The sequence below is a fragment of the Globicephala melas genome, chromosome 1 (genome assembly GCF_963455315.2).
Source record: "Globicephala melas chromosome 1, mGloMel1.2, whole genome shotgun sequence".
NCBI classification, from domain to species: Eukaryota; Metazoa; Chordata; class Mammalia; order Artiodactyla; family Delphinidae; genus Globicephala; species Globicephala melas.
The window spans coordinates 183,643,702-183,668,804 of record NC_083314.1 but is presented as its reverse complement, the minus strand read 5'-3'; the positions used below and the strand labels follow the sequence as shown (position 1 = coordinate 183,668,804).

General features: G+C 57.6%; 2 protein-coding genes across 8 annotated transcripts in view; one reads left to right on the top strand and one right to left on the bottom strand.

Moving 5' to 3' along the window:
* KCNAB2 (potassium voltage-gated channel subfamily A regulatory beta subunit 2) overlaps window positions 1-7,910 on the top strand; it is a 96,886-nt gene extending 88,976 nt beyond the window's left edge. For all 5 annotated transcript variants that reach the window (XM_070046134.1, XM_060283935.1, XM_060283931.1 and 2 more), the window contains 5 exons: window positions 968-1,088; window positions 1,361-1,455; window positions 2,408-2,528; window positions 2,871-2,959; window positions 4,995-7,910. In XM_070046134.1, coding sequence (XP_069902235.1) covers window positions 968-1,088; window positions 1,361-1,455; window positions 2,408-2,528; window positions 2,871-2,959; window positions 4,995-5,084 — 516 coding nt within the window. In that variant the 3' untranslated portion in view covers window positions 5,085-7,910. The remainder of the gene's footprint in view (window positions 1-967; window positions 1,089-1,360; window positions 1,456-2,407; window positions 2,529-2,870; window positions 2,960-4,994) is intronic.
* A 488-nt stretch (window positions 7,911-8,398) lies between these two features.
* Window positions 8,399-25,103, bottom strand: part of CHD5 (chromodomain helicase DNA binding protein 5) — a 66,057-nt gene continuing 49,352 nt past the window's right edge. For 2 of the 3 annotated variants that reach the window (XM_060283829.1, XM_060283835.1), the window contains 11 exons: window positions 23,707-23,786; window positions 23,330-23,462; window positions 17,871-17,960; window positions 17,157-17,294; window positions 16,791-16,899; window positions 15,034-15,166; window positions 14,437-14,632; window positions 13,122-13,285; window positions 12,893-13,007; window positions 12,734-12,787; window positions 8,399-11,949 (listed from right to left, as the gene is read on the bottom strand). In XM_060283829.1, the coding sequence (XP_060139812.1) occupies window positions 12,780-12,787; window positions 12,893-13,007; window positions 13,122-13,285; window positions 14,437-14,632; window positions 15,034-15,166; window positions 16,791-16,899; window positions 17,157-17,294; window positions 17,871-17,960; window positions 23,330-23,462; window positions 23,707-23,786 (1,166 nt within the window). In that variant the 3' untranslated portion in view covers window positions 8,399-11,949; window positions 12,734-12,779. The remainder of the gene's footprint in view (window positions 11,950-12,733; window positions 12,788-12,892; window positions 13,008-13,121; window positions 13,286-14,436; window positions 14,633-15,033; window positions 15,167-16,790; window positions 16,900-17,156; window positions 17,295-17,870; window positions 17,961-23,329; window positions 23,463-23,706; window positions 23,787-25,103) is intronic. The other variant, XM_060283831.1, reaches the window with a different exon arrangement.

The window sequence follows — 25,103 nt, the reverse complement described above, 5'->3', positions numbered from 1 at the left end:
GGGGGAGGGCAGAGGCCTGGGGACTGTGTCTTCGCAGGACTAGCTCTCAGGCTGGCACCCTCACCCCTGCCTCCAGGCCTCCTCCCAACCTCAGCCTTTCCCATGCCCCACCCACCAGAATTTCCCACGTCCTGGCATCCCTGCTAGCGGGTTTCTCCTCTAGTGAGCCCCAGATTTCTGGTTCATCCAAAAAAAAAAAAAAAAATTAAGCAGGATTTTCATTTCAAGTTACAGACAACTTTAGAAGCCCATGGTATCAATTGGCCTTCGGAGTTTGCGGCATTAATGATCATACGGCATTTTTCTGAAGCTGCCTGGACCCAGCACAGAGCTCACTGAGGTGTCAGGATCTCATCCCCACTTTACAGATGTGAAAGCTGAGTCTCAAGCTAAAGGGGAAAGGGCTTCTAGGGCTGGCAGACGGGCGTCCCCAGGAGCTCACACCCATCCGGTCTGCAGAGTGGAGGCCTTGACCTCCAAGTCCCAGAAATGGGCTGATGCCAGCCACTTTCCCCTCCTGACCTAGTGTTTTCTGCCCCTGCCATCATCCTGGGTCCAGGCCCTAGAGTGACAATCATGATAAAACCAGTAACAGGCAGGCACTGTCCTGAGGGCTGCCAACCCTGTTGGCTCATTTGACCCTCATGACAAATGGGGAAACTGAGGCACAGGGGGGTGAGCCCCTTACCCAAGGACACCCGGCCAGTAAGTGCCAGGACCCAAGCCTCACCACTGAGTTGTCCTTGCCCCCCAAATCCCTTCAGCCTTGGGATCCCACAACCCACTCACTTTTCTCCACTCGTGGAGGGGGGCCTAACAGGCTCCCAGGAAAGCTGAGAGGAGAGGGGAGGGGAAGGAGGGCCAGCCGTTCCTGATGATGGCTTTGTGTCTTCTCCCTGCTGCCCCGGAGGCCCCTCAGAACCGCTGACCGGCAGGGACCCTCCATGCCCCTCTTTGCTTTTCCCAGGAGGCCTACTCCGTTGCCCGGCAGTTCAACTTGATCCCGCCCATCTGCGAGCAGGCCGAGTACCACATGTTCCAACGCGAAAAGGTGGAAGTGCAGCTTCCCGAGCTCTTCCACAAGATAGGTGGGCTCCCCTGCCCGGCCCCGCCCTCGCGCCTGCCCTCCAGGCCCCGCCCCCGCCCCGCCCCGCCCCACCCTCTCCCTCGCTCCGCCTCCTCCCCAACCCTGCCCCAACCCCATCCCAGATCCCCTCGCCCCGCCCCTCGACCCTGCCCTGCCCCGCCCCTCGACCCTGCCCCGCCCCTCGACCCTGCCCTGCCCCGCCCCTTTCCCCTCGCCCCGCCCCTCCCCTCCTCGGGACCCTGGGTTTGACCTCGTCCGGCTTTCCTCTCCCAGGAGTGGGCGCCATGACGTGGTCCCCTCTGGCCTGTGGTATCGTGTCCGGAAAGTACGACAGTGGCATCCCGCCCTACTCGAGAGCCTCCTTGAAGGTGAAGAAGCGGCCGGGCTGGGGAAGGGGACAGGCAGGACGGGCATTTTGGAGGGGTGGGGCCTTTGGGCAGACACGTTGGTGCTGGGCGGGGCTTCCCTGGGCCACTGTCTGCGGGAAGGTTCGGAGCATGGGAACTTGGAGCCACAGCTGGCCTGACCCCATGTCTAGAAAGGCTGCCCACCTGTGGGACACCCCCCAGGTGAAGAAGCCCCTCGCTCCCCCGCCCTCCTGCCCTCCCCCCAGGTTCAGCAACCTGCTCTGGATCCGCATGTGCTCCCTGGGATGCCTCCTCCCCCTGTAGACACCCCGCACACTGTCTCTGGCCCATCCCTGAGACCTCTGGGCTGAGAGCTGCGGGGTTTCTTCAGTGTCACTCAGAGATGCCCCCCCGGGACAAGTCCCCCCCGGCCCACATACAGGCGCGCGCACACACGCACACACACGCACACACACACACACACACACACCTCGGAGTGAGGACTCAGGAGGGTCTACAGGCTGCAGGGGTTGGGGGTCAAGGAGCAGGGAGAGAAAGGCCTGCCCAGGCCGGGGCAGAGCCAGTACTGGAGACCAGAGCCCCAGATTCAAGAGCAGGATGGCCTGCCCCCCCACTCCTGCCCAGCCCCCAGCAAGCCTCCCTGGGGGCTCCCTGACCTTGCTGTGGGCACACCTCCTGGGCCGCCCAGCCTCCCAGGAGAAGGGAAGGTCGGCTTGTCCACCTCCTTGTCCAGGCTCAGGGGCCTGGCCTCAGCTCCCCGACAGCCCACAGGCTTCAGATGCAACGGTTCCCATCCTTCCAACTGCCCAGGTCTGGACCACAGCGGGACGTGGTTAGGCCGGGGCCGGGGGGTGCCACCGTGCCCCCAATCATCATTTTGTGCCATGCACACAGAGGTCCAGGTGACCCGCCCTCACCTGTGGGCTGTGCTGTGCCTCCACCCTACAACCAGGGCTACCAGTGGCTGAAGGACAAGATCCTGAGTGAGGAGGGCCGGCGCCAGCAGGCCAAGCTGAAGGAGCTGCAGGCCATCGCCGAGCGCCTGGGCTGCACCCTCCCCCAGCTGGCCATAGGTAAGAGGCTGGGGAGCAGGGTGGAGACCGGTGTCCCAGGGAGATGTCGGGAGTCCCTGAGTGCTCGGGCCACACCCCCTCCACCAGCCAGCTGTGGGTAACGGGCTCCCACATTCATGGGGAGAGGATGGGGGTGGGTCCCTGAGCACTTGGGCCATCTCTCCACTGGCGGCAGTTGGTGCCAGGGTCCCCCCAGCACTGCTGAGCCCCTGGTTTGCCATGCCGCTCCTGGGCACCCTCAGCCCCATGCCCAGGAGGCTGGCCTAGGCAGGGTCGGGGCAGAGCCAGAGAGGGCCCTGCCGTGGGTGGGCCTCCCTCACCTCTGGTCTTGCTGCCCCCCAGCCTGGTGCCTGAGGAACGAGGGGGTCAGCTCCGTGCTCCTGGGTGCTTCCAGCGCAGACCAGCTGATGGAGAATATTGGAGCAATACAGGTGAGTGGGGGCCGCCAGCCTTGCAGGCCCTGGGCAGAGCTCAGGGTCTCAGCCAGTCACTTGTCCAGCACGTACTTATTGAGCACCTACTACATACCGGACACTGGTCAAGGCACCTGGGCTACAGCAGTGAACCACCAAAAAGCCTTGCTCTCGAAGAGCTGGGTTTCTAGCTGGAACAGACGCAAAACACTAAATGCGAGAAATAAGATAGAATATGTGTCGGAGGGTGATAAGGACTCTGGAAAAAGAAACCTGGAGCAAGGTCGGGGGTGTCCAGCAGGGGCGGGGCGGGGGGGAGCCGTGGACCCAGGTTGAAGGGGGCCGTAGGGTAGCCTTGTTGACAAAGTGACTTGTGAGCAAAGGCTTGAAGGATGAGGAGTGGGCAGTGCAGATACTCGGGGGAAGAACGCTCCAGGCTGATGTGAAGGCGCAGGGTGGGCACGAGCCCAGGACAGCAGTGAGGCCAGAAGGCCGGGAGCAGAGGGGCAGGGGCAGGAGATGAGCTCGGCGTGGGGGCAGACCCATGGGCCACCGCATGCCCTCTGAGGACTTCCGCAATGGTCCAGTGAGATGGGAGCAGAGGAGGGGCAGGGTCCAACTTAGATTTTAAAAGGCTCCCTCTCGCTCTTTGGCTGCTGAGTGGAGGAAAAAGTTTGGGGAGCAGAAGGGAAGCACGGAGATTGCTGGGAAGTGATGACCGTGTCGGGGCAAGGGATGGCCGTGGTGCAGACGGACAGCTGGTTGGATCATCTGGATGTTCTGGAAGATGGACCAACAGGACTGGCTGACAGACTGGATGTGAGGGTGCGGGATAGCAGGTCAGACAGCCCCTGGGGTTTGTCACCTGGAAGGGGGATGTTGCTGTTGGCTGAGGTCAAGACGGCTGGAAAAAGCAGTTTGGGGGTGTGGATTATCAGGTGTTCTGGTCCTGGAACCTGCATTTTATGCCGTCGCTGTCCTTCCATTTGAGGGGCAGAGCTTAGACCAGGGCAGGTTCCCTCTGCCCCAAACCTTCTGGAATACAGAAGCAGCATGGCCCCCATCTGCTTCAGGAGCTGCATGCAATGAGAGCAGGACAGTCTGGGGCCAGCAGGCGGCTGGAAGAGTGTCCCCCTGTTACAGAACTCAGGTTCAGCTGCTCGTCGCTCAAGAATCCGAATACTGAGACTTCCCTGGAGGTCCAGCGGTTAGGACTCTGCCCTTCCACTGCAGGGGGCACGGGCTCTATCCCTGGTTGGGGAACTAAGATCCCACAAGCTGCACGGCACGGCCAAAAAAAAGAAAAATCCCATGCTGAGAGACAAGTGTTGGGTAAAAGGAAAGGTAGCTTTATTGAGGAAGCTGGTGATCCTGGGAGAAGCTGGACTCACGTCCCAAAGATCCAATTTCCCCGTGTTGATCAGGGGGCAAGAGCTTTTAAAGGGGAGTTTCAGGGGTGCTTTATGGGCGGAGGGAGGAGGCTATGTACAGAGCAGCACAGTTAGCTCTGACGGTCATCTTGAAATTGGTCATGTGGTCATCTGAGCAGGGCCACCTGATTGTTTTAAGTACAGTTAATCTTCAACTCCAGGGTCAGTTTGTTCCCATTTCCCTGAGGCCAGTTCTTGGAATTGTGCAGGATGTAGCTTGTTTCATGGCTACAGTCTGGTCATCATGCGGTTACTTTTTACACCTGGTGGGGTTTCAGTAGCTGCAAAACAGCTCAAAGGACATGGCTCAGAATATGACCTGTAGCCCTTACGCAGGGACTAAAAGCCCTTGACTTTGTTTAATGGCTAAACCATTCTTATTTTGTCCCGTTTGACTGCTTTTCTTTGCTTTTTCATTTTCTCGTTTCTCCGATTAAATTTATTCTTGGGCTAAAGTTCTTCTACAGATAAGAGGCAGGCGTACGTAGGATGTTGTGGGGTGGAGGGGTGGAGCTGTGCTCCAGGAAGGCCCCACAGGGCCCTGCTCCGTTACACGCCACCTCACCTGCAGGCCAGGCCAGTCTTGGTGGTAGATTCTGAATAGCTCCCATCTTTGCACACAGGTCCTTCCAAAACTGTCGTCTTCCATTATCCACGAGATCGATAGCATTTTGGGCAATAAACCCTACAGCAAAAAGGACTACAGATCCTAAGAAGCCCCCGGCCGTTTGCCTGGACGGTTTCCGTTTCCCTCCTAGCCTCTCTGTTAGCTCGCTTAAGCTATTTGAAGCCAAGTCAAGAGTGTGGTTTGCTTCAAAAACAAAACAACGCAGCAAGATGTCGCCGGGAAGAGACCGCAGAAGTCGCTGCCACACACCACCCGCTGCTTCGCAGGACCGCTGTCGGGTTCGTGTCGGGGAGTCGGCATTGATTCGAAGGCACTCGTGCGGTCCCACCCAAGCCTGCCGTCTCTGCTCCTCCTCCAGGAAACCACCATGTTTTCGCCCAGCCACGGGCCGTCTCAGAGACTCAAGTCCAGGCCAAGCCAAGACCAGCTGGGGCCTGGGGACAGGCAGAGCCGGCCTCTCCTCTGCCGAGAACCCCACCCGGCATTGGGGAAGGGAAGAGGAAGCCGGGTCTGCCTCTTCCTGTGGCCCCTCGGCGGGGCCCTGGTCAGGGCAGGCCTCCCTCTGGGGTCTCCCTCATTCCCCCTCTTGCCAAGGGCTCCGGGTACTTTCCTCGGGCCTGACCCCGGATTCTTCCCCCAGCCCCTTCTCCCAACCACCCGCCCCAGTGTGTCTCCGAGGGGCCTTCCGAGCTGCCCCTTGACCACCCCCACCCCCCGCCACCTTGCTGGCAGGGGCAGGGATCCAGGGAGATTCGCCCTGCAGTTTGGGACGCACAAAAAGTTGGGGGGCTCTGATTTCAAGCTCCTCGCCCCGCTGGCTTCCTCCCCGCAAACAATTGATGAGCCCCAGTGCCTGGGCTCCAGTCCAGGTCCCTCCAGGGCCCCACCTGCCCTCCCTCCCTGCCAGGCGCCCAGTCCTCCGCCCCTCTGTCCTCGCCCCAGAAGGCCCCGAGGTCACACGTGCTCAGCTGGACTGGCTGCTGACCACACACCAGGTAGCCAGCCTCTGCTGTGCCGGGGGGTGGTGGCCTTGGGGTCTGCAGAGAGCACGTGCTGGGACCCCTTCAACGAGGGAGAGTCCCTGGGGTTTTCTGTGCTGTGTGCCTGGGGCCTGGGGGCCAGCCAGCAGCAGCCCCCGCGGTCTAGGAAAAGACCCCGGGAGCCTCTCCGTGGAGCGGTGCCCCCTGCGAGGCCGCAGACCAGGTGGGTGGGGTGGGGTGCTCAGAGCTCGTTACCAGGGCAGCAGAGCCGCCCCCGGGACACCTCCACACAGCCCACGAAGACGGAGGGACGGCTGGGGTCGGTCATTCCTGTCCACACCAGCCCCCCCTCCCCCCAAGCCTGGAACAGACTGGGGACAGGGAGGGAGGGCGGGACATTCACAAGTGTCAGCCACTTTGTAGCCGGGCCTGGGGCTGCAGGGATGGAGGCGGGGAGGCGGGCCGGCCGCCAGGAGGCGCAGCCCCATAGTCCTGAGCGGCACCCAGCCTTTGCTGGCCGTGGTGGGTGGGAGTTGGGGGCCAGGCTCTGCAGACGCCCCAGCCCACCGAATACGGGCCCTCGTGCCCTTGGGCAGACATAGGCCATCCTGCTTTGCCCTTCAGAGAGGCCCCTCCCTGCCATTATTCTCAGAGGGGCCGCCGTCCAGTCGTGGCTGAGCCAAGGCCTGGGAAACTGGCTTTAAAAAAGCCACAGAAGTGGGGGGAGGGGGGACCTTCTTCCACTCCTGACCTTTGTGCTGGCCCTGGAGTCTGGAACATTCTCCCTCTTTGTAGACCAGGCCCCTGGGAGTCGTCTTCACCAAGTCCCCTGCACACTTCAGCCTGTGGGTGTGGGGAGGGGACAAGCCTGTCCCAGCAGAATCCACAGCCACTGCCCACCACCACACGGTGGGATGTGGCTCTGAGGGCAGGACACTGCAGTGGGGCGGCTTTCATCCCAGGCCCATCCAGGCAGGGACCAAGTGCTCTGGGCCAGGCAGTCCCAGCAGCTGGCCGTGCTCAGGGGCCAGGTTACCGGCCGCTCATTGGCGAGATGGCTGGGACCTCTCCACACTGCTGTCACCCTGCCCACCCACTGCTGGAAGAGGGACCAGGGCGTGCAGTCGGGGCCCTGCCACCCCCCCACCCCATGAGCCACACCTAGGAAGGCCGAGCCCGCTGGCTGCATGTTTCCCAGACGGAGGGAGACGAGGGCCCCCAGGGTTGAGCTCTACCAAGGTCTAAGTGCCCAGCGCAAAGACCCAAGCAGCTTCCCGGTCCTGGGGCACCATCCACGGCCTGGTTCTGTATCCCCGCTGCAAGTGGGTGTGGAGGGATGCCACCCTGCTTCCTGAGGGAGGGTCCCCCGACTTCGGGGGTGCTGGAGTGGGGCCCAAGGGCGGTCAGAGCCTGGAAACAGAAGAGCTGGGCCGAGGCAGGCCCTGGAGGGGCAGCCTGGGCCCCGCCTGGCACGGGTTTCAGACCAGCCAGCTGCACCCTACCTGCTTGAGGGGAAGCCCGCCAAGAGCCCCAGCTGCCAGCCAGCCTCTCACCCTCCCCTTGAAGCAGAGTTTTTGCCCCCAGGGGTCCACCTGGCAGTGCCCCACACGGGAAGAAGGCCCAGTCTGGGTCAGGGCAGGACCAGTCTTCCTTGCCAATGACACACAGAGCCCCCAGCCTTTTTCACCCTGAATCTACGGCAAATTCGAGGTCCCGAGGACGAGACGGGGGCTTGCTCTGTCTTCTGTTCTCTCCAGTCATGTAAATAACGTGCTCCTTTTCTCTCCCCGCCTTTAATGACTGTGGCTCCTCAGCTAACTGCATCCCCTACACAGGCAGAGATGCCATATGCCTCGCACTTCCAAGTGACGCTCCGTGGAGACGCAGCGCGTATTTATGGAATGACAGAATAAAACCCCAGCCCGTCAGGGTCTGCGCCCCTCCTTTGCGGGGTCCTCGGGGTCAGGGCTGGGCCAAGGGCAGTGGGAGGGAGAGGAGGCCGCCCCCTGCGGAGGCCAGCCGACGGGGGCTGAGCAGAGGTTGGGAGAAAGGGGCCCTGGGGGGAGGTGAAGACTGGGCACCGAGACCCCTTCGCTCCCAAGTGATTCAGGGGTGGAAGTTGGTGGGAGGCTGCTGGACCCGCCTGGGGACAGAGGTCAGGGTCCAGGGAGGCCTGTGGGCTGTCTCCGGGGGCTCAGTGTTCCTCTGAGCAGTGCTGTTTCAGGGGGCAGGTGGGAGGGGCGGGCACCACCCCTGGACACCCCTTTTTGGGGCGCCCCCTTCCCAGCCAGCCTTTCAGCCTCACGGGGCCGTGTCTCCTCAGGTGGGAGGTGGCTTTAGATGACATCCCCCTCACATCCTTCCCCAGCCACCCCCATCCTAGATCAGTGAGAAGCTAGGAACACACTCTTTGATCCAATCCTTTCCCAAAGGATTTATTAAAACACAGAAAACCAAGACATACACAGAGTACAAAGTAAAGGGAACCGGGTCGGTTACACTCTTTGTCGAGCCTCCTACACATCCTCCCGAGGACCGGACAAGTGACTACACACAGGGGCTCAGCCTCCAGCTCCGGCTGCCTGGCTGGGACCGTCCCGACTCGCCCCAGCGCCCCGGCCCCTTCACCAGCTGGGGGCTCTACCAGGCAAGGGGCCGGCCCCTCTCAGCTGGGCCAGATGCCAGCCTGGGTGCAGGCGTCTGCTCCCTCGACCTCCCACGCACCGATGCCCAGGCAGGGGGGTGGGCCCCTCCCCTCAACCCCAGGCACGGAGGAGCCATGGGAGGCTCAGGCTCCCAGCTCAGTATCAGGGGTTCAGGACACACACACACCCAACGGGCCCTTTCTGGGTTATCGCACCTAAAAAAATACTTTGTTTAAAAAAAATCTGAAAACTAAGAAAAAAATCCCAAAACACAAGCCAATGACTTTGGGCTGATGCACCACAACTGTAAACTTCCAGAAATATAAAATGGGGCGAGAGCCAGCGTCCTCGACAGATAGTGGTCGGCACAGGTCAGCTGCAGGTACGGAGGGGGCACCCTGGACCGTGGCCGGGCCAAGACCTCAGCCCCCCGCCTCCCAGCTAAGCTCCTTCCTGCCACCCCACTCTGGGCACACTCCGGAGGTCCCCGAGCCTACCCTCTACACAATCCCCTCAGGCCCTCAGCATTCCTGGGACCCAACACCTGGCAGCAAGGGCTACAGGTGTCCCTGGGGCAAGACTCAGCCAGCCCCTGACCTGGCCCAGGGAGTCCCCAGAGGACCCTGGGAAGGGACGCCCAACCAGCAGGAGGGCAGGTGGCTGCACGGGTCGTGGTACCTGCAGAACAGGACCATGGTCATCACTTGCAGAAAACAAAGGAGCTTCTGAAGGCGGCTTGCAGGGAGGGCCCCCTTGCACAGGGGGTCTCAGGATGTGCTTCCATGGTGGGCGTGTGCAAGGGGACCCCCGGACACAGTCAGTCCAGCCCAAACTCCCCTGGTCACCCAGGAGCCCAGCCAGCTACGCCTTCCGAGACTGTGGCCCCAAGATGGATCAACAGAAAGCCTACTCAGCACTGGTCTAAATGATAAGGTGGCTGGAAACGGAAGCGCGGGCACTTTCGGCTTCCGCTTGCACAGGATGACTCTCCTGCCCGCGGCAAAAACCAAACCCAGCCTGAAGATGCCGAGGACCGTGATGGCCAACGCCCCCTCCCCACCACTACGACTTTCGGCAGGAGATAACTTGATAAACCGAGAAGAAAACATTCCTAAGATCCTTTTTCCTCTCCAAAACCAGTCAGCCAGAAACCCACTCCCCAGCTGTCCGCAGCCCCCCTCCCAGGCCTCCCAGGTGCTGGTCTTGGAGAGCTGAGCCCTTCCTGGACCAGGCAGTGCCGGGGCCCAGGCCATCCGTGGGCGCCTGGCTCTGGCTGGTAGAGGAAAAGGGCAGAGGCCTGGGAAGGAGCAAAAACAGAAGGGCAGAGGGAAGCTTGCTGGGGAGCAAGGGCTGGCAGGGGAAGGACCCCCTGCCCTTGGAGTGAGGCAGTGGGGACAACACAGACCCCCGTCCTCTACCATGTGCCCCCTGACCTGACATTCAGGATGCATCCACTGTGTTCCCCACCAGGCCAGCCAGTCTGGCAGGCTGACTGCCTGCTTGAGAGGGCGGAGTCACAGGGCCCCGTGTCGGGGGCTCCTGGCGGTCACGCTGCCCATGACCTGAGCCGGAACCTCTGCGGGGGGGACGGGTCAGAGGACCACGTGTGTACACATGGCGCTGGACAAACCATAGGGGACAGGAATGACCCCACCCTTCCGGGAGGCGGGGTCAGCGGCTGTCACGTGTGTCCTGGACATCTGTGCCCCCACCCCCAATCCTCCACCCGCAGTGCCAGGGTTGGCCAGCCTGGAGATGGCAGGGGCCTTGGGGGTCCAGCCCTCTAGGGGTTCAGGGAGAGCCATTTACAGTTGAGGACATCTGGGCTCTGGGAGGGCTGGCCAATGGCCCTGTGTCCCCAAGACATCCCCAAATCCTCGCCCCAGTCCTGGCCAGGGAACAGAACCCCCCTGGTGCCTCCACGCCCAGGTCCAGCTTGTCTCTCTCAGACGGGATTCTGCACCCAGGGCTCCACGCCAGGAAGGCCCCTCCCTGCTCAAGGCTCGGAATTCCCTTCCAGGCTGGGCCACAGGGAACATGAGACACAGACAGGCCCAGGCCCTGGCCCCGTCCCTCCCTTCCTCCAAACTGGGGCCATCACAGCGCACCACCAGCTGCCTGAAGGAGGGTCAGGATTCCAGTGGGGCGTTACTGGCAGGAAACAAGGCAGGAAGCTGGGGGTGCTCCAGCTGGGAAGACTGCAGAGGCCACTGGGGCCAGTCCCCTGCCTCCAAGCTTTCCCCAAGCCTTCCGAGAACACAGCGAGGGCAGTCGTGGACCACCCCAGATGGCAAATGCCCAGATCAAGGCCTCTCCAGGGACAAGGAGAGAGGGAGGGATAAGTCCAGGCTCCAGCGTGTGGCCTGGTTTCTCCACATCTGCGGCCAGGAGATGGCACGGGGAGTGTGTGTGTACCTGGAGGTGGGGCTGACCGGCCTCCCAGGGCACAGGGCAGGACCAGGGGCTCCTGGGCCCCCCTCAGCGCTGCTGTGACCCTCCCCGCTGGAACGCTAGCCACACCCCGCTAGAGGGAGGGCACGCCCCTTCCCATGGAGGCCTGAGACAAAGGCTCCAGCAGCCCCCAGGCCAACACCTGCAGGCTCTGCCCTCCCCTTCCCTCCGGGGAACAAGTGACCGGCCACTCAGGGCAGGGGCCACAGACCCTCCGCTGGTGACGACAGAGTCCAGGGCCTGTGAGACAGGCTGGGCCAGGGACAGACACCTGTCCCACAGAGACAGCACATACTTGGTGGTCTCCAGCCTTGCAGGAAGCAGCCTGGCCTGACCTGGGCGTCAGCCAGGTCTCTAGCCTCGGGCCGGCCAGTTCCCCAGTCCTGACCCACCTGGCACCGGGGGGCCTCACGGGCAAGGGGCTGGAGCACGGTGCAGACGGGATTGGGGGATGGGGGCAGACTGAGGGCACCCAGAGCGGGCAGCTCGCCCTCCTCAGCCGGGCCGAGTCCGTGGGCGGCCTCTGGGCTCCCAGGAGCTTCCCTTCAGGTCTGGAACCCGTCGGCAGAGAGAGACATATGTGCTGCAAGTCAGACTCCTCCACACGTCACTCAACTTTTATCAAGACAAACTTGTTCAAGTCTTCAACAGGAAAGTGCAAAAGATGTACAAAGAAATGAAATCTCCTCTAGGAAGCCATCCTGGCAGAGGTGGCCGAGGGGTGCGTCCCGGGTGGCGCTTCTGGGCTCAGGCGGCCTTGTCCCCACGAGGTGGCATTTCTCCGTTTCCCTTTCTGTCCTCGGGTGGCGTGGCTCTAGAAAGGTGGCAGCTTTTCTCTCCTGCGGGGGTCGGGCAGGGGGCCCGGCAGGCGCGGCTGCAAGAGGCAGATCACGGGTCACACAGCTGGGCGCTCGGGTCCCCACGGGGGTGGCACCCAACACCCTAGACCACCCACTACGACCTGTCATGGCCAACTGACAGCAGGGGGTCCCCCAGCCCAGACCTCCCAGCCTCGGGCCACGACCACACTGGGGAGTGGAGGCGGCGGGGCCCCCAAGGAGCAGCCTGTCCGGAACAGCCCCGCCCCCGAGCCTCCGCACCGAAGCAGAGGTTCTGATGGGACACACAGCTTAGCGGGCGCTGTCAGCGGGGCAGAGGAGGCCACAGCGGACTGGTGGTTTCTCAGGACTAAAACCCTCTCCCAGCCGGTAACACTGAGCTGCACCCACGCTGAGCCACCCTCCTGGTCCTGGGCAGGGGTTGGGGGGAGGTGACGTCCCAAGGCGTCCACCACCCGGCAGGAAAGCGCAGGCAGAACAGTGGAGTCAGGGTTCCAGGCTGGGGGCACCGGCCCCTGACTCACCGCCGGGGTCACGCACGCACACCAACACACCGGCGCACAGACGCACGCGTGTACACAGAGGAGCACGCCCACGTGCACCCACCCTGCCATGTGCTGCCCCCCCAGGCTCCCGGGGAAGCGTCTGGAAGCCTAGGAAGACACACCGGCCCCAAGACGGTCCCCGAGCGTGGAGGGGCGAGGCCCCCGGGCCCCAGGGCCGTGAAGAAGCACAGGGACCAGGGCCCGTACTGGCCTGGCCTGACTCGCCAAGCCAAGGAGGGACAAGGGATGGCGCAGCGCCCACGAGCGGCCTCACCTCCACTGGAAACGAGCCCGGCAGCAGAGGGAAATCTCGGGGACGGCTAGATATCTGTGGCAAAGAGAGGAAAGCTCGGCTTGCCTGGGGAGGCGGGGGGCCGGCTGGGGCCCCGCGGGCGCCCCTGCCCATGCCGCCCGGAAGCAGACGGGCACCTACCGGTCACATAGGGCCCCAGGGGCATCTGGTTGTAGTTGACAATCCCTCCCGGTCCAGGGCCCCGGAAGTTGGGCCCAAAGTTGTTGCTGTACATCTGGGAAGAGCCGAAAGCGCCCTGGAGGCAAGGACTCAGGTTTAAAGGTCCAAGTCCCGCGCCGGCCCGAGCCCCCACCCAGGGCGCCCAGGACGTGCGTGGGGGGCTGGGGCCGGGGCGCAGGCCGGCCCTGACCTGCTGAATGGTGGGGTCCCCGGCTCGGTTGGTCAGGCGGCTCAGGATGCTGCGCTCTGACATCTGGAGACGGGCAGCCACCGGGGGGATGCGGGACAGCATGGAGGGCAGGCGCGTCACATCCGCCTTCATGTCGCTCAGCAGCTCCTCCAGCTGGTTCAGGACTGGGGAGGGAAGGGGAGGCGCGGGGCGCGGCACCCAGGCGGGCACTTAGCTACCAGGCTGTGTCGCTGTTACTGCACCCGCGCAGCAGACACCAGGGGGCGCCCTTCACCCGGCCCTCCCAGCCAGCCAAGCAGCGCCCCGCCGGCTGCTGGACAAGAGCCCGGTTTCCCAACAGCTTCTCCCAGCCCGAGGGCTGCAGAGATGACAGCCAGGAACCCCGACACAACGCTGGGCTTCCCTCTGGGCCCTCAGCCAGCCTCCTGGCTCCCGGGGAGGCCTGCAGCGCTGGCCACCGCAGGGGACCGGATCCTCGCCCAAGACAGAGCAGCCTCAGGAAACTTCTCCCAGGCAGCGGCGGGGCCGCAGAGTCCAGGGACCCTCACGTGAGCTTGGCTCACCCCCTCCCCCTAACCAGCCTGGGAACTTCCTCAGGATTTGGAGCACGAGGGTCAAAGATGTGAATCCCGGGAGACCCTGAGCAACTATTTCACCTCCCCCAGCACCGACATGAAAACGGGATGAGAAACCTCACCACTTACAGATATTACAAGAATTAAAGAAAGAACGTATTTAAAGCATGTTGTCCTAAGTCGGGAGACTGGGAATGACACATACACACGACTACATAAAAAACAGATAACTAACAAGGACCTACTGTACAGCACAGGGAACTCTACTCTATACTCTGTAATGACCTATATGGAAAAAGGATCTAAAAGAGAGCAGACATGTGCATATGGATAACTGATTCACTTTGCTGTACACCTGAAACTAACACAACATTGTAAACCAACTATACTCCAATAAAAAAAAATTTTTTTTAATTTTAAAAAGGTCCTCTCCTCTTCCACTAAAATAAATAGATAAATCAATAAATAAACCATATTGTCAAGGCTCGATAAACGAGCTTGTACAACTTAATAGTCTTCTACGTCACCTACCCCCCGCCCAGGGCCTGCACGGCGCTGACCTTCCGAAAAAGGCTAGAAGAGCAAGGGCCTCGCTTTCCCCACAGGTAAGAGCAGAGGCTGGATGACAGCCTGTCCCATCTGATGTCCTGTCCCCAGCCCCACGCCCCCACTTGGGGGGCAGGAGCCGCTGGGCAGGAGCCAGGTAGGCGGGCCCCCCTCCCGGGAGCGGCCTCGCTCACCCTTGTGCAGGACGGCATTGGCAGGCTTGTTCCCGGCGAGGGACTCCTTGGACAGGTGCTGGTGGCTCTCGGCAAGGCACTCCACCTCGGCCAGGCGGGCATTGAGGGCCATGGCGGGGTGGTTGGGGTCCTGGGTCATGTTGAGGTACGCGGCCCTCCGGAGTTGCTCCTCGATGACCAGCGCCTGCTCCAGCAGCTGGGGGGGGGGGGGGAGGGGAGGGACTGAGCCCTGGCCTGGCCCCCTCCGCCAGCACCCACCCCCGCATGCCAAGGCTCTGACGGAAAGCAGGGAAGAAGGACACACCCCCTCACCGGCTGTCCACCCTCTGGGCCACCCCTTAGAGCCTGCCCCAAGCTGAGTTCTCTGCACCCATCACCCAGGGCAGGGACACTCGCCCAGTGGGGCCTGGCCCAGAGCAAGGACCCAGCACCTGTTTGTTGATGGACTAAATGACTCCCTTTCCTGGACAGTCTGGCCAGCATCCGGATATACAGGGTGGGGGGCTGCTGCTTGCTCATTTCTTTGCCCCAGACCTTCCTGTAACCTGCCCTCTGGCAGCACCCCGCCCCCAGCCTCTGGCCCTGCCAAGGACTGACCTTGAACCTGCGCGCCAGGAACTTGTTCTTCATCTCCAGGTAGTTGCCCTTGTGGATCTCGGACTTGAAGGGCTCGTTGAGGATCATGTATCTCGGGTCGTTCTGGATGTCCTGCCAACGGGCATAGCCGTGCCTGGGTGGGGCACCGTTAAGGGCAAACCTGGCCATGGGGTGGGGGGCGGGAGACCAGCCTGGGGTTTGGCGCCCCGGCTTTGTGCTCTCCAAAGAGTCATTAACCTTGGCTGCAAGATAAGCACGTGGACGAGGATGACTTGACAATCAGTTGCCACTGACAGGGGCCCCCAGGAGGCCAATCGTGGCACCGAGGCTTCATCAGATAAACTCCTTCATCCCCAAAACCCAGAGGATGGAAACATCTGAGTCCTGACCCCCAGCACCTGTGGCTGTGACCCTATTTGGAAACAGGGTATTTCCAGGTGTAATCAGATTAAGAAGGGGTCATCCCGGGAGAGAGTGGGCACTAATCCAGTGACTGATGTCCTTGTAAGAGGAGGAAATTTGGACACAGGACACCCAGGTAAGGAGGCCATGTGAGTGACAACAGAGGCAGAGACTGGAATGGTGGAGCTGTAAGCCCAGGGACGCCAAGGACTGACAGCCGCCACCAGGAGCTGGGGACAGACCAGGAAGGGGCCTCCGCCAGAGCCTTCAGAGGGAACCAAGAAACACAACGCAGTTTTCTTGCCCAAAGTCCCACAGTCCGTGAGGGGCAGAGTCAGGATTCAAACCCAGGCAGGCTGGCTGCAAGCATCTTAACCTCCACGACTGGGTCCACAGGCCAGATCCGGCCCACAGCCTGTTTTTGTAAATAAAGTTTTATTGGAACACGGCCACACCTGTTGGTTAACGTACTGTGGCTACTTCTGCTACCGTGGCAGACTGGAGGAGTCCTCTGCAAAGCCTGAAATAGCCACTCCCTGGCCCCTCCCAGGAAAGGTCTGCCGACCCCCAATCTACAGCTCTCCACCTCTCGTTATAATAACCAGCCCCACTCCAGGCCGTCATGAAGGCCGGCTTTGCTGGGCGGCTCCCCCCGGGTAGCTGTGTGGCCCTCTCCTCGTCTCTGGGAGGTCTGTACTCAATGTCGCCTTCTCTGACCTTCCCACATTACAGGCAAGCCCCACCCACAAAGCTCCCTTTGCCCATCCTCCCTTTATCATGTTCCTTGAACCTCACTTTGCTAATTTATGCTGTTCGCCATCTACCCCCAGTAGGATGTGAGCTCCGGGGAGACTGAGATTTGGGGCTGTTTTGTTCATGGCTGCATCCTCCGTGCCTGGCACATGACACGTGATCAGTAAAGATGGAATTGAAGAATGAATGAATGAATGAAAGCCTTCCTAAATGGTGAAGCACCCTTCAGGTGTCATCACAGTGGGAGGAGGTGAGGTCTGTATCAGGTAGGAATTAGGAGCATTGGTTGTGGAGTCAGATGGAAGGGCTGTGTGTCCCTGAGCAAGTCACTTGGCCTCTCTGAGCACCCGTTTCCTCCTCTGTGTAACGGGGATCGTAGTAGTGACCCTTTGGGAAGGCTGCTGTGAGGATGGAGTATTGAGTATAAAGGGACAAGCTACCGTTACGATCACGGTCACTGTCATCGTCACCAGGAAAGGGTCCCTGGCACCTGGTTAGGAGCACCAGCCCCTGACTCCTCACCCCACAAGCCCCACACGCCTCCCTGAGGTCCACAGATGAACAGACCACAGTCTTGCCCAGCCCGGCTTGGCCAAGGATACGTCACGATGCCCGCCAGCAGCCAGTAGTCATGGCGCCGGTGCCAGATGTCGTAGATTTTCCCCGAGGACACAGCAGCACGTTCCTCGTTCTGCCACAGTGTGTGTAGCTCTGGGAAGCCAGCCAAGGGAAGCAGAATGAGGTGCCCCACAGCCCCCACAGAGGTGGGCCTAGGAAAGCCTCTACCATCTCCCCACCCCGAGAGGTTCAGTGTTCCAGTGTTACTAGGAAAGGTTATACTGCGGACTTTTGTCAACCATTCACACGTTAGTATAATATAGCCATCTGCCCAGACTCCTGGAACCCACCATCAGGAAGCCTGCGACACAAACAGGCACAGCTCTCTGCCCACGGCCCCACCCCAGTACCTGTGAAGCCCCCGTCTGCAATGTTGAACATGAACTTGAACTTCCCGATCTTGTCCTCCCTCTTCCCCTCCTCATCTTCCTCTTTGTCACCATTTTGCTGTGTTTCAATGGGCTCCTTCTCCTCGGCTTTGGTGTCATCTGTGGGAGGACAGACCCACCTTCATCTAACCATCCCAAAGGCAGTGCCCAGGGGCTGCTTTCCCCCAAGCACTGGGGACCCAAAGGCAAGCGGGAATCACATCTCCCCACCCGCAAGGGGCTCACTGCCCAAAGGGATTTGAAACAGACAAGCCAGCAGCCCCCTCTCTCCATCCTGAGCAGGGAGGGCTGCTCCAAGCCTGAGTGTCCCTCCACCAAGTCAGGACCACCCGGGGACGGGGGGGAATGCAGGGGACTGTGAAAATGCAGCTTATGTTGAAGGAGGGCAGTGCCGCCTTGGGGCTCTGATCTGGGGACGACTGTTCCAGAACATTCCAGCACTTAGAAGGATACAGGCTGCCAGCTGAACCCCAAATGCTCTAGGCCAAACTCTATGATCAGCTCTCCTTCCTCCTGGCAGTGGCCGGGGCCACAGGAGGGGTCAGGAGAGAGGAGGTGGAGGGTCTGTCCCCTGAGGGGCTGGTGAGTCCAGGCTCCCACCCAGCAGCTCTGATCAGGGTCTGGGGCCAAGGGGACCAAGGGACACAGGACAGAGCACATGCAAGAGCCCCAAACCTGGCCTGAAATCACTGCCATCGCCTCTGCTGTGAGTCAAGCTCAGCTCCAACTTGTCCAGAATCTTCTCCTTCTCAGCAAGCACTTCTTCTGCAAGACAAAGTGTGTTCACAGGGTGGGTAGGGGTCCGGAAGGGCAGAGGAGACTCCGGGCTGGTGGCTTCCCAACACTGCTTCAGCCATGCACGGAATCCTCTCCATCATCTTACTCAGAAGTCCAGCAGGTGCCACCAGGGAGGGCTCTCTGGGAGGCAGGGTGGGGGCGGGACCTCACCCCACCCGCCCATCCCAGCAGCACCCTCCCCCCAAACTTCTCAAGGCACAGTCTCCGAACCCTCCCTACCACAATGACAACCAGAGGACTCAAAGTCCTGGCAACACGTCAGGCCTTCGTTAACACAAAACCCCTCTCACAGACACCCAGAAATGTCAGGTAATATCTATCACATGATAAAAACACACGGGTGCGCTCACAAGAAGAAGAGGAAATTGCCAGGTGCCATAAGTGAATGGAAACTCAAAGCGCGAGAAGCATATGCTGGGGGCCTGGGCAGAGGGTGACTGGACACCAGGAAGAGGCCTGGGGGGCCCCAGCTGGGTCTCAACGCCAGACAGGAAGGAAGAGGCCGCAAGCCCCAGAGATGCAGAGAACCGGAATTAAACCAGCGAACCAACACCCTCCAGCTGCTGTGCTCTCTGCAAAAGAGGGAAAGTCCCATCCGCCAGCTCACGGCCAAGCTGAGGAAGCCTGGCTCCCACGTGGAATCTAGGGGGCAGAAAGCCCCCAGTGAGGGTCCAAACCCAACACCAAGGCATGCAGGCTGTGGAATCTGAACTGTGCCATAAACACTGGGCCCAGACCAGCCAACTCACTAGCGAGACTACTAGGCCCTGGGCTTCATGGAAATAGAAGGGGAGACATTTCCGGCTACCCAGGAATGACATGGGTTCTCATGGATAAACCAATCTCTGATGAAGATGCACCCAAATGAAACTCAGAAAACGATACCCACAGCCAGACAGATAAAAAAGGAAGAGAATCCATAAGAAAAGACAAATCAAAAAAAAAAAAGGAAGTAGAAAAAGCCAGATAAAACTTCTAGAAATGAAACACATAATCGCTAACATTTCAGACATCTCCTTGCAGATTTCTAAGACATCCTCATGACTTCCTGGCCCTGGAGAACAAGCCTTGTACATAGTCGTCAGGACTGTGAATGTGAGGGATTCTACTCCCCCCGAGAAGGTCATGCGATGAGGCACAGGTGATCTTCAAAGAGGGAGATTATCCAGGTGGGCCTGACCTCATCACACCAGCCCTTTAAAAGCAGAGTTTTCTCTGAATGGTCACAGAAAAGGATGTCAGAGATCTGAAGCCTGAGGGGGACTGGTGCACCGCTGCTGGCTTGAAGATGGAGTGAGCCCCGTGGCAAGCAACGTGGGCAGCTTCTAGGTGCTAAGAATGCCCCCCCAGCTGAGAGCCAGCAAAGGAGGCCTCAGTCCTCCAACCCCAAGGAGCTGAAGTCGGCCAACAGCAAGAATGAGCTTGGAAGCAGATTTTCCCCCAAGCCTTCAGATGAGAACTCGGCTCAGCCAATGCCTTGACCTCAGTCTTGCAAGCCCCTTGGCAGGGAACCCCGCCACACCACCCCACACTTCTGACCCAGGCAACTGTGAGCCAATACACGGGTGTTGCTTCATGCTGCTAAATTGGTAATCGTTTGTTTTGCAACCATAGAAAATACAAATGAAGAGCTGTACAAAAGAAAGTAGGAACTGAAGCTAGATCTGAGGATGACTCAAAAAGCCTTGCAGAGAAACAGGAAACAAAAAAGTAAAAGATGTGAAAGACACGTCCGCCTCCCTCTTTCACAAACCTTGTCCCTGCTTTCTTTTCTTCATTGCATTTGGAGTCTGTTATTGAACAAGACCTACTTGTGCTTATCGCTGATCACCTGGGTCCCCCAGTAGAATACAAATTCCATGTGAAGGCTCTGGCTTTGGTTCACTGTCTGTGCCCCCAGAGCCTAGGCCAGCCCCCAACACACAGCAGGCCTTCAGTATGTATTGGTTGGGTGAATGGATGAATTGATGAGTAAGAGCAATGCCAGGAGAAAATAAACATAATGGGAGGAAAGATAACGTTCAGCGAAGGAGTGACTGAGAATCTGCTGATAACCGACAGAAGACACAACACTCAGCTTTAAGAATCACAGTCAGTAAAAAAAAAAAAAAAAAAGAATCACAGTCAGTCATAAGCAGGATAAATAAAAATTCCATTGTTGTGAAATTGCACATGACCAAAGACGGAGTATCTTACAAATGGTCTTTCTGTGTTAGGAAAGATAGAGAAGGCAGGTTTCCTACAAAGGAGCAGCAATTACCCTGAGAGCAGCCTTCTCAGCACAATAGAAGCCAGAATACAAAAGAAATAACGTCTTCAAGTGCTGAGGGAAAACCCCTATCCCACCTCGAATTCTGCTATTATTCAAGAAAAATACAATAAGGTGTAAAGGAAAAATAACACATAATGAGAGAATTTGCCATCCACAGAAATTTGCTGAAAGCACCATTGAAAGGTGTATTTTGGGAAGGAGGACACTGAACAAAGCAACAACGAACAAACAAGCAAACACAAAACTTTTAGAAAGAAGCAACAGCACATGGACGAGGAAAAGGGAGTGCGTCAGAGCTAAAGTTGCCTACAGTCCTTATAGCATTCAGGAGGTGACATGTTAAAAATTTAAGAGTACAAGATAGAATTGACTGTAAACCTTCCAAATAAGTTGACGGGAAAAGGGGAAAATAGAAAATGTGATCAATCCAAGAGATGTCAGGAGAAAAAAAGAAGAAAAGGCAAGGGTGATATAAAGCGCAAAATAATAGTAGAAATTCATCCAAATACCTAGCTATTACAATAAATGTAACGAGATTAAATTTGCCAGCTAAAAGGTAGAGATTCTATGATTAGATTTAAAACAACAAATCCCACCATATACTGTTTACAAAAGATATACCTAAAACTTAATTATACAGATAGATTAAAAATTAAGAAATGGAAGAAAATACTTGCAAATCACCATATCTGATGTGGAACATGTGTTATAAAGAACTCATAACTCAATAATAAAAGACAAATAACCCAATTAAAAAATGGACAAAAGGGGGCTTCCCTGGTGGCGCAGTGGTTGGGAGTCCACCTGCCAATGCAGGGGACGCGGGTTCGTGCCCCGGTCCGGGAGGATCCCACATGCCGCAGAGCGGCTGGGCCCATGAGCCATGGCCACTGAACCTGCGCGTCCAGAGCCTGTGCTCCACAACAGGAGAGGCCACAACAGTGAGAGGCCCGCGTACCGCAAAAAAAAAAAAAAAAAAAAAAGGCCAAAAGGATCTGAAAACACATTTCTCCAGCAAAAATGTACAAATGGCCAATAACACTTGAAAAGATACTCAACATCTTTACACAGAAGGGAAATACAAATCAAAACCACTTGAGCTATGACTCTTCACCCACTGGGATGGCTATAATCAAAAAGTGAGATAATAACAAGTGTTGGCCAGGATGTGGAGAAATTGGAAAACTGTACACTGCTGGTGGGAATGTAAAGTGGTGCAGCCACTGTAGCAAACAATCTGGCAGTTCCTCAAAATATTAGAGTTACCATACAATCCAACAATTCCACTCCTTTGTATATACCCAAGAGAACTGAAATCTATGTCCACACAAATACCTATATACAAATGTTCAGAGCAGCATTATTCATAATAGCCAAAAGGCAAAATAACCCAACTGATGTTGGGTTAGTCCATCAACTAATGAATGGGAAAATAAAATACGGTCTATCCACAGTGTAGAATGTTATTCAGCAAAAAGGAACAAAGTTCCAATACATGGTACAAAACTGATGAACCTTGAAAACACTGTGCTTAGTGAAAGAAGTCACACATAAGAAGGCATACATTTTATGATTCCATTTATATGGAATGTCCAGAGCAGGCAAATCCAAAGAGACAGAAAGTAAATTAGTGATTGCCACAGGCCGTGGGGAGGAGAAAATGGGCTAACGGGCATAGGGTTTCTTTCTGGAATGATGAAAATGTTCTACAATTAATTGTGCTGATGACTCTACAACACTGTGAATATATAAAAACTACTGAAGGATATACTTTAAGTGGGTGAACTGTGTGGAATGTGAATTATATCACAATAAAGTTTTTATTTATACTTATAAGTAAAAGGATAGGAAAAAATACACCAAGTATGGGAATTCCCTGGTGGTTCAGGGGTTAGGACTCTGCGCTTCCACTGCAGGGGGCCCAGGTTCAATCCCTGGTCAGGGAACTAAGATCCCACATGCTGCACAGCATGGCAAAAAAGAAAGAAAAAAATAATAATACACCAAGTGTATACTAAACAAAAATAAGCTCAATCCAAATCAGCCTAAATGAACCTTAAAGCAAAAAGGATCAGGAGGGATAAGAAGGTTATTACATAATAAACAGAAACACTTCACCAGAAAATTATAAAAAATCTGAACCAATATGCACCTAACAACCCAATCCCAAACTATACGAAACAAAATCTGGCCTTACGAGAACAAAGAATAACCCACACTCACAGTGAGAGATTTTAACACAAGTCTCTCAGACGTGACTGATCAAAGCAAACCAAAAATAAGTAAGGATATAAAAAAATCTGAACAACATAATGATCTAATGCATATATTTAGAACCTTACACCCAGCAATGAAAGGACAAACATTCTTTTCAAGCACACATAAGCATTTACAAGATCTGACCACATTAAACCAGAAAGCAGGTTTCAACAGTATCATATAAAAACAATATTATACAGACTCATGTGTTCAGACCACGAGGCCACTGATTCAGAAATAACTAATAAAAAGATGTAGCCCGGGTTTCCCTGGTGGCGCAGTGGTTAAGAATCCGCCTGCCAATGCAGGGGACGTGGGTTCGAGCCCTGGTCTGGGAAGATCCCACATGCCGCCGAGCAACAAAGCCCGTGCGCCACAACTACTGAGCCTGCGCTCTAGAGCCTGCGAGCCACAGCTACTGAGCCCGCGCACCCTAGAGGCCATGCTCCACAACAAGAGAAGCCACCGCAATGAGAAGCCCACGCACTGCAACGAAGAGCAGCCCCCACTCGTCGCAACTAGAGAAAGCCCGCACGCAGCAACAAAGACTCAACGCAGCCAAAATTAAAAAAAAAAAAAAAAAAAAAAAGATGTAGCCGAATAACCCCCAAACTGTACAACAGGAAAAGTTAAAGCCCACGTGTAGAGAACTGAGCCCCTGGCTCTCCCCTCACACTGGGACCTATGGTGCTAGGACAGAGCGATGCACAGTCCGCCACCCAGCCAGGGAGAGACGGGGTAGAGCGCGGCCTGGCTGCCCTTCTCTGGCCCAGGCCTGACACTGCACCGGGGTGGAAGCCCGCACCTTTCAGCAGCTGCTCTGGGGAGGGCTGGGCCTTCTCCATCTCCTCCGGTCGATCCTCTCGGGCCCTCTCCTTGCCATCCGAGCTCTCATGCTTGTCCTCACCCTCCGCTCTGTCCAGGGCAGTTGGCAGGGCCTAGGGAGGACAGACTCGGGAGCTGCGGGGCCTGGAGCCTCAACAGGAGTGGAGGCAGGGAAGGCATGCTGGGCTCGGAATGCACTCTCACGGCTCCCACTGCGTGCTCCCAACCCGCTCCCCAGACACAGAGGCTCGAACTTGGAACCAGGAGGCCCGAGTGACAGCTGCCTGGGCAAGGCCTGAGAAGGTCCCCAGAGCCACCCCCATCCCACAGGGGCCCAGACACCTGCATCTTCCGTACCTGGATTTCTGGGGGCTTCTTTGGCTTCTGCGCCCCCAGCTCCTTTTCTTCCAAGTAGCCCAGCTGGGCTTCCATTTTGTCTGAAAGATCAAGGGAGACGGGGTGAGACAGGTGAGCTGGGGCAGGGAGGGGGAGAAGGGCAGAAAATGGGGCATCAGAGAGGATCCTGGGCCCGGCACCTGCAGAAGGACAGGTGAACCAGGTCAGCGAGAGCACCCAGGCCAGGCCTGCAACGTGAGGAGCCTTGGAGGACCCTGGGCCCAGTGAGGCCAAAGCCAGGGGCCGACAGGACGGAGCTACATGCGGGGGGGGGGGGTGCCTCCCATCTGGAAGCCGGGAAGCGAGGTAGGTGGCGGCCCAGCCTAGGAGCCAGGACGGCTGGGTGTGGTCCCGGCCTTCAGGCTGCTTGACTGGCCACGTGCCTCCCCCACGCTGAGTCAGTTCTTGATCCTGCAAAGGGCCAGTGACCCACGTGCTCTGAGTAGCCCTGGGAGGTGGTCACTACCTCGCAGGGTAAGGGACTTGCCCACAGGCACACTGGGCCAGGAAGTAAACTAGGCATGTCTAGTAAACTAGAGGGCACTTGTGCCCAGAAGCAGGATGTCCTCAGAGGCACTGAGCCTCTCGGGGCCTCACCTGTCACCTGGGATAGGCAGGACGCCCCCGGCCTGAAGGGTCTGACTGAGGGAAGAAGATGCTTTGCCCAGATAAACACATGAATCACCAAAAAGGCAAATGACCCATTAAAGAAGGACAAAGGATCTGAAATGACATTTCTCCAAAGAAGATGCACAAATGGCCCAGAAGCACATGAAAAGATTCTCAACATCTTCAGCCATCAAAGATGCAAATCAAAAGAGAAATGCAAATCAAAACCACAACGAGGGGCTTCCCTGGTGGCTTCCCTGGTGGCGCAGTGGTTAAGAATCCTCTTGCCAATGCAGGGGACACGGGTTTGAGCCCTGGTCCGGGAAGATCCCACATGCCGCAGAGCCACTAAGCCCATGCACCACAACTACTGAGCCCACGTGCCACAACTACTGAAGCCCGTGCATCTAGAGCCCGTGCTCTGCAACAAGAGAAGCCACCGCAATGGGAAGCCCGCGCACCGCAACAAACAGCAGCCCCCTCTCTTCACAACCAGAGAAAGCCCGCGCGCAGCAACGAAGACCCAAAGCAGCCAAAAATAAATAAATAAATAAATAATTTATATTAAAAAAAAAATCCCACAACGAAACGCCCCTTCACACCCACTAGGATGGCTGTAAGCAAAAAATCAGATAAGTGCTGGTGAGGATGTAGAGAAACTGGAACCTCACACGTGGCTGGTGGGAATGAAAAATGGTGTGATTGCTGTGAAAAAGCTTGGCAGTTCCTCAAAATGCTATACCACGTGA